At 39.8% G+C, this 17,500-nt stretch overlaps 1 protein-coding gene across 3 annotated transcripts in view; it reads right to left on the minus strand.

Moving 5' to 3' along the window:
* The window catches only part of LOC138013182 (protein white-like), a 45,394-nt gene that overhangs the window by 27,320 nt on the left and 574 nt on the right, over window positions 1-17,500 (minus strand). For 2 of the 3 annotated variants that reach the window (XR_011125184.1, XM_068860199.1), the window contains exons 1-8: window positions 17,025-17,500; window positions 13,956-14,004; window positions 12,439-12,625; window positions 11,037-11,108; window positions 6,050-6,148; window positions 3,733-3,899; window positions 3,290-3,361; window positions 3,013-3,115 (exon numbers count right to left, since the gene is read on the minus strand). The exon at window positions 17,025-17,500 is cut by the window's right edge and continues 574 nt beyond it. Coding sequence is in view for 1 of the 3 variants with exons in the window: in XM_068860199.1 (XP_068716300.1) it covers window positions 3,013-3,115; window positions 3,290-3,361; window positions 3,733-3,899; window positions 6,050-6,148; window positions 11,037-11,108; window positions 12,439-12,625; window positions 13,956-14,004; window positions 17,025-17,325 (1,050 nt within the window). In the remaining 2 variants the exon portion in view is untranslated. The remainder of the gene's footprint in view (window positions 1-3,012; window positions 3,116-3,289; window positions 3,362-3,732; window positions 3,900-6,049; window positions 6,149-11,036; window positions 11,109-12,438; window positions 12,626-13,955; window positions 14,005-17,024) is intronic. The other variant, XR_011125185.1, reaches the window with a different exon arrangement.

The following is a 17,500-nucleotide window of genomic DNA, read 5'->3' on the forward strand; positions in this document are numbered from 1 at the left end:
GGATGGAAAGCAATACTTCGTGATGATAGATCACTACAGCGACTATTTTGAACTTGAGGCACTCAGAAACGTCACAGCAAGCACTGTCATCAGTGTTATCAGTGATAATGGCCCACAGTTTGACTGCCATGAGTTCTCACGTTTTGCGCGCGACTATGGATTTGCCTTGGTCAAGTCCTCACCTTATCACAGCCGTGGCAACGGAAAAGCAGAGTCCGCAGTGAAAATTGCAAAGAACATTTTAAAGAAATCACGGGAAGAGGACCCCTATATTGCTTTGCTGGCATATCGAAATACACCTCAGCAGGGTCACGTTAATTCCCCGGCACAGAGATTGATGTCTAGAAGACTCCGGGATCTGATTCCCATGGCTACAAGCAAACTCCAACCGCAACTACCAGTGCCGAGTGTAGTGACCCAGAACATTGCGGAAGGGAAACAAAAGGCCAAGGCCCACTATGACAAACGAGCATCAAAGCAGCTCAGTGAATTTGCAATCGGCGAAAGAGTCTTCGTGAAACCGAGCCCGAAGAACAGAAGCAAACCCTGGATACATGGTGAGGTGGTTAACAAGCCTGCGCCAAGATCATGCAATGTAAGTACTCCGTTGGGGCTTGTTCGTCGGAATCATGCGCAAATTAGGAAAGCATCCTCCAATCCAGCGCACGGCTATAGTGAACTGGTATCAATAGATACTGATGTAACATCAGATACATCTGAGCAGGTGGACGACCCTTCAAATTCAAACAGTGGCGGAGCAGAAAAGGTGGAGCAGCCCGAGTGCATGAACCCTGAACATCATGCATCACCGGAAATTGTGCTGCGGAGGTCGTCTAGGAACCGGAAGCTGCTCTCCAGGGTCAAAGATTATGTAATGAACATTAGTTGAACACTCGCATAGCTATGAGGCATCGAGACTTGAAGCACTTTGATTTATTTCATGGATTACGCTATACCACAAACTGTTACTCTGTATCGTGCGTTTCATGATTTTATTTATTTATTTATGTTCACTTTCTTTCTTTTTTTTTGAAAGGAAAGGTATTACACGTGAACATGTAACGCAACAAGAAATTAGCATACGTAGCTTATTACACGTGCATTTGCAATGTGCAGTAAATTAGCATATCTAGCTTGTTACTTAAGGCTTTGACGTTTCGCTATTAAAGCAATAACTTTATCGAGAGCACCACGCTATCAACAATACCTATCGTGATTGTTGCTCTTGGAAGCATATCAAAAGGTGCAAAGACCTGGTTTGGCAAGCTAGGTGTACCTGACTACCTTACAAGTGTACAATTATCGGCCATCCTTCGAACTGCTCACCTATTGCGGAAAGCGTTGTGTCTCTAAGCTACGGGCAGTAGTTGAGACACAATTAACATTACCCAGTAGAACACCCGACAACTGGAGAGAATCGAATAATAATAATAATAATAATTTATTAATAATAATTTATTATTAATAATAATTTATTAACGAATGTTTTATGCTTTAGCCTGACTGATTTTTCTCTTTGATACACAAGACTTTTTATGTACAATACGTTTTTAGACCAATATGTTTTAGATCATCATTTTAAATTGATGTTATTACTATTATTAGTTAGCTTTTTTTTATTAGCTTTTTCGTTAGTAATGCTTAATTGCCTTTTTCCAATCTATAAATTATTCACATATCGTAAATAGTTTTCTATCGTGAACATGTAATTTAGTTTTTAAAATTTGTAAATAATAATAATAATAATAATAATAATAAATATCCTATACAAAAGCTTACAAATTTGGTAACAATTCAACTATTGTACACTAAGATTATGCTAAAACGTGCTAAATAAAAAAAGAAATAATTTTTTCTCCGCTAACAAATATACTAGCTCTCAAGAGGGAGTAACCGCCCGAATAGAAATGAATCTAATGGATATCCGCTGCATTTAAGCGGGAGTAGTCTATGAACTCACCTATCTTGCGAAAAGGTGTCCCTAAACCCCTGAAACTTGTATGCACTGATCTTGAACTCGGAACTCGGTACCCATTCCGCCATTTGTTCCAAATACCAGAGGAGTGAAACGACCTCAACTCAAGATCTAAAAATCGCTGCTGATACTTCCGCTTCCTCTCATCCTCTTGCTCTTTGAAGACTGTGGACGTTGGCTTGCTCTGCAAGCACTTGGAATTCGAAAAATGCAGTAACTCTTCGTGACCAAAAATTCCCTGCTTTTATGTTCAATCTTTCCTCTGAGCTTGTGGTTTCTAATATGAAATTGCTCGTTGTCAAGAGGTTGAAGGTGTGGTTCAACTTCAGTCCTTGTTGATAAGTGTGTCTCTGCGCTACACAGGGATGACAGGGTGTGGCAGACAGTAAATTTCTCCCCACAAACGCACCGGCTTGGTAAATCGGACAGGGGCATGTTATACCGTAACCGCAGAGAGTCTCTAAATTCCTGTTTATTTAGAGCTAGACCCTGATCTACAAGAGGCACGGCTTTAAGTCACGAACTCGCACCCTTGTCTCTTGATTGATGGACTAACTGCGACAAGTCTGGGGAAAGGGTGGCATCAATACTTTCCATTCTCGACTTCGCAGACACCATTTTGAGAGTTGACGATGTCTTTTTTAGTTCCTCCGTGGATTTCTAGTCTGTCACCGTAACTGTGCTCTGTGTTGTAATAGATTCTACGTACGATGTTGTTATTGACGTAGACGCAGCAAAGTGTTTTGGTGCTTCAAATCTTAAATCCGGTATGCCCAACCCCCCTTATGCCGGTCTCAATGTGACGAGCTGACGAATCTCGCTAGAGAGAGACTCCATTTGGCCGAACAATGTTGGGAGAAGTAAGTCATCAATCGCTTCATGGATAGGATCAACGCAATCTTCAGTTGATTCTATTGTGCGCATGAAACACCGCAGAAATTAATCGGTGGGTTATAACAGAGAATACAGTGGAATGGCTTGGCATGACGTGAGGTAAATTGGATCGGATAGAATACAATGTAGACAAACATAATTACCTGAACCCTCCTTTGGCAATTTTGTTCGTCACCAGGTATAATTGCCAAGGTGTGAACAAAGTGATCAGCAGGATTAAAATTAATTGGGCAGGGATATCCCAAGCTGTAAAGATAAAAATCAAAACCGATAAAATTATAATGAGTCATTACGCTTAAAAGCCATCAAAGAAAGCGATTAATGGTGCTCTTAGTTCAGAAAACTAGTTTCATCTCTTCCTGTGCAGAACATCGGGAGCAAAACATTCATTATTCCTCTAAGACGTCGATGAATACGTACCTATCAAAATATTGGTTCGCACTGGTTGTGGCACCCATGTATGCTGTCCTTCCCTCAGCTAAAAGCAGTATGCTATAAACGGAAAGAGAACTTTAACATGTTAAACAAAAAATTTTCTCTTTCAGCAAAAACGCTGTGATATGCTATATTTACTATACGCATTACTACTTTTCCCACTAAGACGGATGTGCCGACGTTCTCGTGAACGCCTTCCCCAGTGAATCCGGCATTAGCTGTAATCACAGTGCTTCCATGAAATTTTATCTTCCTCGGTGTTTTTATATATTAACTATTCATTTCTGTGATTTGTTTCTTTGGCATATCACTCCAACAGCCTTTAGCACATTAATTTTCTATTGTGTTGGCAAATGCAATCATTGCTACTAATACAAATAACTAAATAATTTTCCTCTTTACTAATTGTATATACCACACCATTTCACCTGTCAAACATGGCGTAGACTTCCGATGAAGGTTGATGGATTGTGCAGATGATAGTTCTTCCCTGAGCTGCGAGCTGCTGTAGAGCTGCTACTAAGCTTTCCGCCATGAACGAATCAAGACCGGAAGTTGGTTCATCCGCAAGCAGCAACGGGGGATCTGTTATTACCTAGTCAAAAACAGAACTGTATAACATACTTAAATTAAAGAGACGAAGTGCGCTGCGTTTTTGAAGAAAAACTGGCTCTAATTTGCTTATACCACAGTCCCAAAAGTTGATAAAATTAGCGGATAGAAATGTGGGACTGTGTTTTATTCCCAATGCTCATCAAATTTCTCGGAAAACAATTTTTGTCTCAAAGATTTTACTCCTCTTGTGTTCTTTTTTTTTTTTTCATGGTAAGCCCGAAGTCTACTTTGCAGAAATGATACACAGGCAATCGATCAGACACTAGGCGTCGATCGTGTCAAGCGCCTCAATGGCGCTATCCTCCGCGCAATTTTTTGTTGCTAACGATTTCCATTTGATAATTCAGTTGGTTTTGATTCAACTTAGTGGATATTGAATTATTCAACAACAGAGCCGAGGCCGAAAGAGGATCATTCTCTTTTACTGCAACTGTTCTCGCTTAGGGGCGTCCTTTTATCAATGCAAACGACAAAATGTACGGGTAGACTTGCCTTAAATTCCAAAAAAAAGGTTGATGGCAGGGGTATCATCCTTAATTAATCTACATTATGATGCATGCAACTGAAGTGCTAATACTCCGATAAAAACTAAAACACCTTCGTGAATACTCTTTTTCTTTGGCCATCTCAGTTTTATCAGAAATAACACACAAACAGCGGCGACAAACATCAGATATAAACGCATCATTTGAAATTAACTTTCACTTGACGTTTCGTATGCTTCTGCACACATCTTCACAAAAGAGTGACGGTTAATATTCAAAATTGGAGTTTAATTAAATGTACAGAATCACTAACTTATTAACTTAATTTGAGCGCTTTTGAAGTACACTACGCCGTTAAAATAACGTAAAGAAACCTGTTCAAAAAGAACTTATCGGTCATATGCTTTGTAAGACGCAGCAAAGCGACTCCTTCGATGTTGTCACGGGAAGGCCCGTCCCAGCTCCCACAAATACTCGGTCATGGGGCAGAGGCGGTTCAACTTTAAACAACTGTAGAAAGGCGAGGATTTTATCAATCACAGAAATGTTTTCTCCAAAGTGTCATGGCAATTAGAATTTTCTGTTTTGCGGAAAGAAAAATTGGGGTTAGTTGCACTTTAAAGCTGAGTGTTTACTTTTAGTTTGTTTAGAGCTGCTTTTTGGCATAACTTTAGAAGACTTTTAGTTTTGATAAGGTCGCATGATGCCTGGATGACCGATGACAGAAGAACAGAAACGAAAAAAGAGAGAAAGAGAACAAGAACGACAAAACAGTATACCAGTAATAGCTCAAACTTGGTGGAAGAAGTTACTCCGCAATTCTTTTCTTGGACACTAAACCGTTTACAATATCTTGGTCAATATCCAGTTCAGTTCCGTAGTCCGAAGTCCAAAGTCCAAAGTCCTCATTCCGTGACCCAACCATGTGGTTAAGGGAAATCGTAGAATAGTTGTTCACATTTCAAACGGTTGTCAATGGCGTTGACTCCAATCAAAACCAGTAAAGAGATGCTTTAAACGTTTCTACGATGGTATTTAAAAATATTTAATACTTTTCCTTACTAATACCCGGAGAATAAAATTATACAATTATCCCGGTAGGATATGTCACCTAGTCATACGATGACCGGATATTGCATTGCGTGCAACGAAAACACAAAAACACACATTTCCCCGTAAATCTGTCGCGTAGTTGTCCGTGGTTTAGTGGTCATCGCGATTGCCTTGAGGAGATACCGAGCTCGAATCCAACTTGGACTGCCTTCAATCTCGACTCCAGCGCTCTTTTGCGCATGACTGCCTCGATAAAGCAGCGTAAGCACTGGGGTCGAGAATGGGACTGCCTTCAACGAGAGAAAGAAATCTTACGCGTGTGCAGCCAAACGCATGCCAAATAACAATGACAAAGGGTAAAGTCCAAAAACGGAGTCGAATCCTATACTTTGTTCTTCGAACAAAGTAAAAATTGCTTTGTTGTTCCGTTGTTATGTAAGGCCACTAGTTGCTACGGTGCAATATTGGTCAGCCTCGTTTTAAAGTCACAATTCCACTCTGAATATCTCGTCGTGATAGCCAATCAGATGGCGAGAATTCCCCTAGGTATGCGATTCTGTCAAATAATGAACGATAATAAGATGCTCACTACCTCTGAGGCAAATGACAGTCTTTTCTTTTCTCCGCCTGAGATCCCACTCAATCTTCCAGCTATTCCAATGTACGTATCAGCACACTTTATGAGTCCCAGCTGGAATAGCAAAGCAATGTTGAAAAACAAAAAGATGTCACTCTTGAGGCACCAAGTTCGTCACATCGAAACATATTTCGCTATCAAAGTGAATATTGATTCTTAGTTTAACGTAATTACAGCCGTTCAGGGGTCAATTTAATAAAACGTTTACACGTGTAATTTACAAGTGTAGCTATTGTTCTCAGGCTCTAAAACAATGGCTACACTTGTAAGTTACACGTGTAAAAGTTTTATTAAATTGACCCCAGTTATGATTTACCTGTAGTTACTTTTACTAAGACAGACTTAACTGATTAAATGTAACGAGAAGTGCTAGTCTTGTACCCCATATGAACTATGTGGGCGTTAGCCCTTCTAATGGAAATGGGCCCATACAAGGACAGAGAAAAACTCTGACCAGGGTGGGAATTGAGCCCACGACCTTCGGGTTAGATCACCGCTGCTCTACCGACTAAGCTACAAGGTCAGACGGGAGCAGGCCGTGCATGGGAACTGAAGATCTTAAAGTCACGGCAATGAAAATGTACAAGTACAACGAAGGGTTACGTTTTTACAAATGTTGGCCGTGTAGCACTTTATATTTCAACAGACTAACTGATTAGAGTGTAATGAGAAGTGCTATTCTTGTACCCCGTATAAACCATGTGGGCGTTAGCCCTACTAATGGAAATGGGCCCACACAAGGACAGGGAAGAACTCTGACCAGGGTGGGAATTGAAACCACGACCTTCGGGTTAGATCACTGTCCTTCTGTCCACACACGGACCCACACAAGGACAGAGAAGAACTCTGACCAGGGTGGGAATTGAACCCACGACCATCGGGTTAGATCACCGGGTTGGATCACCGTCCTTGTGTGGGCCTATTTCCATTACTAGGACTAACTCTCATATGGTTCATACGGGGTACAAGACTAGCACTTCTCATTGCACTCTTATCAGTTAAGTCTGTTGAAATATAAAGTGCTACACCGCCAACGTTTGTAAAAAAGGAACCCTTACTTTTACTAAGTCCGAATGGTTCCTCGATGGAATGGGTCATTGTGCAGATTACTGACGAAGTGGTCGGGTGGTGTTAGTCGACTTTCTCCAAAACGTTGCTTCATCTCCTTGGGTAAATTAAATGTCGGCCGCGTTCTGTGTGTTGAGGTGGTCGTAGAAATCATCGATTTCATTTTCGTTAATGTACTGCCAAAGAAGCCTGTTTGTAAGTGTTAAAACTTGGTCCTCGAGATGTTTATGTTCCATGACTATTTTAACCACAACGACAGAAACTGGCGAGTCCATCGATGGCAGTCTCACGCATTCTAGAGCGAGTTGAGGTGGAAAATTGGTGATTTCATTTCAAAATACACTACATAGTTCTACAAAGGTTAGTCGTCGTCGAATGTGTTTTCAATGTAAGAAGAGACAAAGTTAGTTTTAGCTTCTGATTAGATAGTTTACGCAGATGAATGATTGATAACACAATGACGAAAGGCGCCACACTGAAAATACTCTTAGTGCACTGAGGTAGGTAATATATCTTGCTTAATCAAAGTACTCGAATACGATAGACCACAAAAGTCGAACAATAGTTACGACTATTCGGCAAGAATACGCATTATTAGGGAGTGAATAATGCTGGAAAGCATATCCCGTCACTACGCACTCTTCTCGTTTTGAGCCACGTCGAATCGTTTAATCCTCTGGTGCCCCAAATACTAACAAGTGTTCACTCGATCCTCTATTAAGTGTATGGCTTTCCTGTTGTATTCTATAAACAATTTTTCCACTCTCAGTTTTCCAGATCCCTTTAACGTGGCTATCAACAGTCTTATATTAAGACATCTCACAGGGACCATATAAAATTTAAGATCTTTCAAACAGTCCGACCACTCTTTTGCTTCGAAGACCATTGAAAACGATTTCAATGAAGTTTTCAGTTAGCACATAAGAATTATAGTACAGAGTGTCTCTGTTAAGAGTCAAAAGTGATATCTTGAGGGGTGTTGATAATAATTCCAAACTCCTCTTTGCTTGATTTGTCCCCGCATTTGATGTAGATCTGACTGTACTCTGTTAGAAACACTGAATTATCGCTTTGTATCGAGGACAGCTTTAGCTACAGGTAACACCGTATTGTTTTTAGCGTTTTAGGTCCCATCTTACTCGGCTTGTTTGAATCTCGTCCTCAGGTCACCGTCAGCAATGCTTTCAGTTTTCCTTTTCTTAAACCTTACAGCATATGGTCACATAGCTTTTTCTGCTTGTGCGCCAAATCTGTGGAATCACTTTCCATCACAATGAATAAATTATACTTCCGTTGATATTTTGAAGGAAACTTGGAGATGTTGCTTTTTAAACGTGGGTCATGTGACATTTACACGTATGTCCACTTATGTCCAGAAATACACTTAATTCGATGCATGCCCAATTTTGACATCCAACACGAAGTGTATCATTAAGCCTAAGCCTCGGCTACCTATTTTTAACAATAAGGTAAGGGTATAGGTTAATGATATTTTAGGTCAGGGTAAATGCATTTGCAGCATTTGGGAGACACTTTGCGAAGTTGTAGAAAAGAGCCAGGGGCTTCGTGCTGCCTATTGAAAACCGTGTGCATCTAATTACGTGCATTTGTAATATTTCATTTTTATTAGGCTAGTAAACATGTTTTAAATTCTTTTTATTCTCTCATTTAGGTTCTACACATTTTAATTAAAGCGCCTTAGAACCATTGTATTTTAGAGTTATACAAATGAACGAGTTGCCAAAGGGTTCTGGGATCGCCAGAGGGCAAACACTGCAAGTCGCTGTAAGAAAATGTATGGCGAAAACTTATTTCCACGTCCAAAAAACGATTTTGGAGAGAGATCAACGCTTTTTTCGATACAGATTTATCAGAAATCGATTTGGGCAATGTTGTTACGTGGCAAGTGTAAGTTTTTGTTGGAGTAACCTTCAAATATGACATAAAATTTACTTGGATTAACCTTGCTCGAGTGAGATTTATTTTGAAATTGACATCTCTTCATGGTCTCGAAATATTACAAAATTAGGTACGAATCTGGAGAAATAAAGCTTTCTTAGTCGTATTTACGTGTGTCTAGGCTGTTTCCTTATTCGCTACGTCTTGCGTAAACGAATTAGGGCTTCTGGAAATATACCTCCTCAAAGGAAAGAAGTCGTTTTCAGAGGAGATGGAAATTGTTTTTACAGAGCTATTGCTCTTTGGAGGGATGAAATGAGCGATGAGAAACATGAGGAAATCCATAGGTTAAGTTCTTGTTTGATTGAAAAAAATCCAACGGTTTCCGAGCAGCTACTATTTTCTACAAACTCTGCGAGAGTGCAATCACTTAAAAGTAGTACGATGATTCTGCAGCTGCTCAAGAAAACCATTTCAATGTCCTTCCGCCTCGAGGCAGCTGTTTTAATGCTCCTCTTCCATATAATACAGCAGTATCTGTTCCGATAGATTTAAATAACAATAGGAATTCATGTCTGATATACCCCAGCTGTTACACGTAAACAAACCTTTTCTTCTGTCAAACTACCATCTACATGTAGAACTTAATGTATTAAAGTCACTGGATCTAATTAAACCTATCAAGCTCCACTATGACTTCGACCAATACAAAAGCGTCATCTTCATATACTAGTTCTCTGTAGATCTGATCTTTGGGACAGGTCTTTGAGCTAGGTTTTAGTACTCCCACAATCATACTCTCTTATGTACAAAGTTGGTGTAGGACATTCACAGGTTCTGTAACCTCGTACAAAATTATTTCAACAGACCTTTGTACTAATCGAAAGCTTGAATTGGTCACAATTAAAGGGACACGGTCACGGTCTGCGCATGCTCGTGTAGCTGATCGAAACTTGAAAAAGTCAGCCTGACTTTTTCAAGTTACTAGCAATCACAAATTCAAAATGGCGTCTAGCGAATGATCCGGACATGGCGGTAAACGCATCAACTCAGGGCGGAAACGAAAGGTCGAAGACAGAGGGAAATTTGCTTTAGATAAAGATAGCATTTGCTTTAGATAAACTTGATTTAATGAAAAATATATGCAGAATTCTTCAACTTACCGATATTTCCTTAATGGCGGTCGAGCGTGACAAGTCTCGGAGAGAATAAATGCTACTGCGCATGTCAACCTGTGACAGTGTCCCTTTAATAGCTCTAGCCCACGACAAAACATCATTGTTATTCCTGGGCGGGTAAAATCTTTATATTCCAACGTGAGGAAAAATCTGTTGCTTCTCTGGGTACCTTCGATCGTTGTCACAACCCCACACATCACAATGGTCGCCACTAGCCATATTTCCAATATTATTTGCATTGCTGAGTTTAGAAATAGGCCAAAAGCCAGCCCATACACACATAAATACAACTGAAAAGGCTTTATTGAGTTATTTCCTCCAGATTTATTCCTAATTTTATAGTATTTTGAGACCATTTCACAATAAACCTTATGAAAGCAAGGAAGGTTTTCAGCAAATTTTTCTCATATTTGACGGTTATTCAAACAAAAATGTACACTTGCCACGCGTCAACATTGTGCAAATAGATTTCTGATAAAACTGAGTCGAAAAAAGCGTTGAGCTCTCTCCAAAATCGTTTTTTTTTTGGACGACGCATAAGTTTATGCCGTACATTTTCTCACAGCAACTTGCAATGTTTGCCCCTTGGCGATCCCAGAACCCTTTGCGTATAAAGCACGGATCCGATTGCTGGCAACTCATTCATTGTACTTATTATTAATAATATTCTCATTATCATTAAACAAACAAGTAACAAAGGGGATATAATCCGTAAGACAGCGCGCTAAAAACGGCCTTAAGTCGTTTGCTAACCCACTCAACGCTGATATAGTTGAAAGTGTTGTATTCCCTCATACCTGAAGGATAACTTCCTCCACACGCGCTATCCGCTGTTGATCGGGAACATGTTTGTCCATGCGCAGGAAAGCCTTTAAAAGAAGACAAATCCATCCATAAGGAAGAAAAGAATTAAAAGGTCTATTCTTAGACCAATATTACTTCAAATAGATGTAAATAAGAGATTTATTCGAGTAAATCTGCAGCGAGGAATGATGGATGTTGAAGTTTACCTAACCCATTTAACTTGCACAAATCCCATAATACACCTGTTTTATCCCTAAAAATCTGCAGAGGCATTGTTTTCGATTTCTCTTGGGACATCTGCATGTCCCAGGAGAAATTGCAAACAATGACTAAGCAAAATTTTGGGGGCTGAAAGAGGTATATTGTGGGATTTGTTCAAGTAGAGAATTTAATATCTTTATCGGCATATAACAGATTAGTGTCATTAGCAAATAGGCAAGACGTTAATTTTTCAGATGATCTGTATAAGCCGTTGACGTACAGCGTATGAAGGAACAATGTATTGGCCACTCGCGGCCAGGCATATGTGCTCACAAATATTTTGATTGATCAGGAGTTACGTTTTGAGATCATCGCAGTTCTAAACGCTATTTTAGCGGTAGTGAAGGCCTGCAAATTCCAGGCTCGAACGAGATTGGAACCCGTAAACCTCTACGATACCGGTGCATTGATCTACCAATTGAGCTATCAAGCCAACTGGGAGCTGGTCAGTTTTTGTGAGTACATATCTGAACCCATGGATGATATATTGTATAATTTTTAATGCATTATGCTATATCCTAAAAAAAAGGTTTTTATCGAGTCGTTGAACCTTGAAGCGGACCAAAGCTATTTTAGAAAACAGCTGACGGTGCTCGTCGCATTCCCTCGCGAAATACTTATCACCACCATAACAAATCATATTTTCACCATATTGAAAGGCGTCTACATTATTCGCAGAGTTTTATTGGTTAGCCGTTGTAGTACAAAACATCGACTTAACCCTACAAAAACGGATTGTAACGTGTGAGAGTAAATGGATTTAAATAACCACTGACACAGGCTACGCGAAAGACGAACAGGTTATTCTGAAAGCCTGAAACGTCTAGCTATATTAAAAAACTTTCGTGTTCAAGCAAATTGCCTTCTCAATCGAGAGAGACTGACGTTAACATTTTGTCGATAGAGCTCTCTCAAGAAAGTACTAGTACACTTTCAGTCAAAGAGCTTGATTTAAAATAAACAGTTTTCAGCTCGAAACTCCTAACCTAAATATTTCCAGTTAGGGTTACAAAGACAATAATGATTTTTTTTGTATAGTAGTGGCTTTAAAGGTTTTCTATTACGTTTTCGCCACAGTTAGAAGCACACCAAAGGTTTGAATTAGTTTTCAGTTCACAGAGAACTGTGAATTACCTGGAAAGTTAAATGTTCCCTAACTGTGAGCGATCCAATGAAGAGATCTTCTTGTTGAACGTAGGCTGATACGGCGTTTATTTCCCTTCCAATCGGGCAATCATTCACCTCTACAGTACCACTGACTTCCATGTGACTGATGTTACGATGAGCTAACACATTCATGAGAGTGGATTTGCCAGCACCGCTGAAATGAAAACATAAAGAAAACACTCGCACACAAGAAAGGCTGATGCGGAACATACGACATATGGTACCATTATATATTTCCGAGCACAGAATTTCAAAAAGTGACCGGGGAGTCCCTGTAAAGATGACGAAACATATGTATGAGACAACTAAACAGAACTGAACCTGACGATTTTTTGGGCGTGGTCATTATTCTAACTGACACTGGCGATGACATCTCTTTTCGCACAAAATGGTCTTTAAAACATTTCTTGAAAAAATATAACATAACTATCAAATTTAAATTTGATGGTGCTCTGTCATCTACACTTATATCGAACAACCTTGAAATCTGCCCTGGCTTTTGCTGAATTAAACAATTTCTAAATAACTATATACTGCAGTAAGAATACTGAAGAGTTATTTGCGAAACAAATACGGTTACTGTTTCCCTTATTTTTGAGCTGATAATCTTATTAAGGGCCCCTAAAAGACGCAAGTGTGATACCTTTTTGAGTATAGCACATAAAACCGGACCATTTCATAATCCTAAAACACACGGCTGAAAATGACACGTTCTTACGGCTTAAGGACGTTCGCGCCAATTGTTTCTGCGCATCCTTACTGCGCACGCAAATGCACACGCCACGTCATACACGAGCGCGCGCGCTAAGTAATAAAATGAGAAATGATAGGGCAAAAGGCCATTGCTATAGCTTTGCCTGGATTTAACGCTCTTGGACGTTCGGTGACACCTATTTTTCTTTCCAGAAACGGATTTCATTTACAATTATCTCCACGTTGTCCAAAAATGAACAAAACATCAATGTGGGAAGTTAAAAAAATTTCAAGATTTCTGCTCACGGGACATCAAATCCTGCCATCTTGCGGCTGCAAGGCGCGTGAAACAGTGGTCGCTAAATGAGAACTTGATGTTTAAGGAACCTCACCAGTAGACTAAATTCACTTAATAAGTCCACTTAAACAATATTTGGCAGAGAAGATTTCACTTCAAAGATTTAATTGCAATATATTTGGGTTTACAGACACTGGCCTTATTCGCTAACGAAGCCCGATTTTGTCACATTTTGGGTGTTTTTCAGGGCATGTTCTCTCCAAAACGAAGTCGGTGACCCCCCATTTTTTTTACGTTTCTGACATAACTAACTCATTATCTTACAGTGGTAAAAGTTTCGGACAAAAATCAATGTTGAAAAATTTTCGCGCTAACGTCCTTAAGGGCAAAATCTAGGTCAGCACCATGGCCGCTTCCTCATGTTTTTTCCACTTATCAAAGCTATCAGTAGCACTTTATGTGATGATGGGTTCAAATCACTGTTTTTGTTTACCTTGCACCCATGACAGCTAACAATGAACCAGCTTTAACCTTCCCACTCACTGCAGACAAAAATTATTTAAAAAAACTGAGTCATGGATAAGCGTGTTAAGGTACGATTTCTAAAACTAAGACAAGAACGTCATGGCAAAAGCAAAGGTTAATATTTCGTCCATTTATTCATTTGTATTTACACTCTCACTTACCTTTTACAATTTATTAGCATCTATAAATAAAGGTAAGTTAGAGTACAGGCAGCCTGGACAAACCATAGGAGCCAGGAAGCCAAGCCAAGCCAAGCCATAACAATGCTGTGTTTGTTATCGGGCCGAAAAGTTACGTGACTGGGATATTTCTTCAGTGGGGGCATACACATTGATTTGAATTAAATACATGGAAAGCACGGAGTACACTCTATGATCGAAAATCTTAGAAGTTCGTCTTCAGTGTCCAGGTACGTCGCAGATCACAAACCTGCAAGATATAGGGGTTTTGTTTGCTGGGCTGAGGAGGGTTGTGCAAGTTTTCTATGTTTCAATTCGGTAACGTTTGCGGAATACTGTAACTTGCTGTGACGCAAAGTTCTAGATTTTTAAATTATCTCAATAGATAATTTCAGTCTTGGTTATATGGCTAACGATTTGACTAACCATGCAACCACCTGCTATGAACAAGGATTTTGCGAAGTATTTCAATAAAATAACTGTATATATTTGAAGTGCGCGTTATAGACGAAAGGTAGAAGTGATCCATGACTGGACAATATAAGCAAGAAGTAAAACGACAAGTGGAATGGGAACTGGAATAGGAACTTGGACTTAATATATGAAAGCAAGCATTCCCGTACAAAGAGCCCAGGAGACATGTTGAAGTGTATACGGCCTTTTCACACTCCATTGAGGAAAGAGAGGTTCATGAAGCAATATGTTTACTTTAAGGATGTCTCGCAATACTCAAGAGAGTTACATGGGCTAAAGCGATAATCTAAAAGGCTTTCAAAATCTAACAAAGCGCCAAGAGTGTTAACGATGCTTCTTGTTTGCGACAATGGAATTGTATTCTAGAAAATAAGATCCCAAATTAGATTTGTGACTAAGCAACCTGGCCACGTTTAAAAGAAGTCATCTGGCAAAGTTGTTGGAATTCATTTAGCTCGAGGCAGATTAGAAACGGGCATTCTTAATCTGACAATAACGTAATTTTACCGCCATTGGCACCACCCGATATTGCGATAGCTGAAACGGCCAGTGTTCTTAGCACTTTGGCATTGATATCGTCTATATTACACTGGGGGCGCTTGGGCTTTGATAGATTCTGCTAGCACAATCTATGGCATAATTCGTCATTACGAGCACTTTTTTCAGCGATTTTCCGAAAAAAAGCATTGCTAGCACTTTTGAGTAGTTTTGCAGCACAAAATTCTCGTGTAGTGATCATGCAACCAATTTTTTTTTGGCCCAAGATCAGTGATACAGGAAAATTTTAATAAAAAATTGAGAAATTATTTTTTGTTTGCTTGTTGTCACATTCAGGAGACCACAGGAAGTGATCCAGGACTCTTTTCATAGGACTAAACGCATGCGCATAAATAGCACAGTTACTCACCTTAGATGGTGTCCGCGACAGCGAGTGCATACAGGGAATTTATACTTTATTTATAAGTTTATAGTTCTAAATGGGGTAAATGTGTTTGGCATTTACTCGTTTGTTGCACAGTTATTGAGGTATTTAGTAAAAAGTAGAAGAATAATTTCTGCATCGTTTGCTAAACTAAGCAGAACTAGCATAGTTACTGGCATAGTTTTAGAAATATACGAGCACCGCTAGAAGCACATTATGCTACTTTTGCAAGTTCTATCTATCAAAGCCTAGGGGCGCTTATTAAAGAGCGGCCTCTTATACAAACCATTAGATCATCTCCGGTATATTTTAACACAATTAACCATCAGAATCTGAAACTTCTATATATACCCATGCCATTCACGAGAGTTAGCCCTAGCAATGAAAACGGGCCCATACAAGGATAGAGAAAAAGAAGATAAAGGTCGGAATTGGACCCTCGCCTTTCCAATGAGAAAAACTAGTATCACGTCAATGTACATTTGTAAGTACCGAGAAGTATGTTTTATTTTTTCAAACGTTGTCGTGTATCACTAATATTTCAACCGAACTATCGGGGTGCAGCATAAAGTGCTATCTTATCCAAACTTAGGGTTGGGAGTATCCTGGCTATTCTCATTCCGGATTAGGAATAACAAAATACACGGAATATCAATTTGGAAGAGAACATATATTCTGAAAACGGAATACTATTAGCAAAGGTGACGTGGGAACTATTGTATCCGAGCATGCGCCAATCGCGTTGGCATGGCGAGTGAAAAAGGTTTCCCGAAAGTTTGGAAGACGAAATGTTGAAATCTGGTCGTAAGTACCAGTTTTTTGGCGGTTTTCTCGATTTTTCGGTTTGCTTCGTTTGCTGAGGGGGAAGATGACGAAGAATTGTACTTGTGAGTGCTTTGCGCGAAAAAAAGGTTCGTGGTTTTTGAACAAACCAACATCACTTCTCTTGACCAGGCAAGAGCACTTTTTTTATTAACACAAACTGACAGTTCTTCTTGTTCTAGCACCGGTAAAGAAACAGAAGAGAGGCCAGCACACCCACCGTGCATCTACGGTAGACATTTTGCATCGCTATTCCATTCAAACTTTTACAATTTTTTAAGCTGCCGGTGGGCGATCAGCAGGCCGCGTATCATTTCCTGCTAAAACTTTCCCAAAAGAACGCATATTCTGCCTATTCCGAGTGAACCATATTCCGGTCATTCCGTTCATTCTGCTATCGGGAACATAATGAATGGAATAGTATTCCGTTCATTCCGAAAACGGAGTAGGTCCTAAAAGAACACGAATACCGTCTATTCCGTGTATTCCTATTCCGGAATAGTACCAAAGAAAGGCTCAGTATTTCCCACACGTGACATCTATTGTGGGTCCTTTGACGTACCTTGACCGGCGAGCGTGACATGATTCGCATGAACAATGTTTGGGTCCATTCAATTTACTGCTATGAAAATTTCCTTACCGTTAAACAAGACTTGCTTCTTTTTCGGTGTATTGTCCTCCTCTGTCTGAAAGCACATTCGTTTAAAGAATGAAGGTCCGGCAGTTCTGACAAAAACGTTGATATTTTGCCAAGAAATTGATACGCTATCTCTTGAATCTTTGATGTTTGTTACAGTGCTGTTTTGTGGTGTCTCGCATTCGTCGCCAAATGGCTGCCCATTATTTGCAGAGGCACCGGGACCAAAAGTTGAGTAACCAAGTTTTCTGGGATTTGCTTTGCTGGGTAGAAGAGATGACCGGCTATGGGCTTCTCCCTTCATCACCGCAATCGGATCTATAACCAGTTATGTCATCACAGCTTTGTCATGCCATCCACTCTAAATAGTCATGCACAATACTTGTGCTTCTCAAGTTTAATCTTTAACATTTGCCTGGGTATTTTAAAAGATGATTAAAGTTAACTGCGAAATTCAAAGTGGTACAGTCCACAGGCAA

The sequence above is a fragment of the Montipora foliosa genome, chromosome 8 (genome assembly GCF_036669935.1).
Source record: "Montipora foliosa isolate CH-2021 chromosome 8, ASM3666993v2, whole genome shotgun sequence".
NCBI lineage: Eukaryota > Metazoa > Cnidaria > Anthozoa > Scleractinia > Acroporidae > Montipora > Montipora foliosa.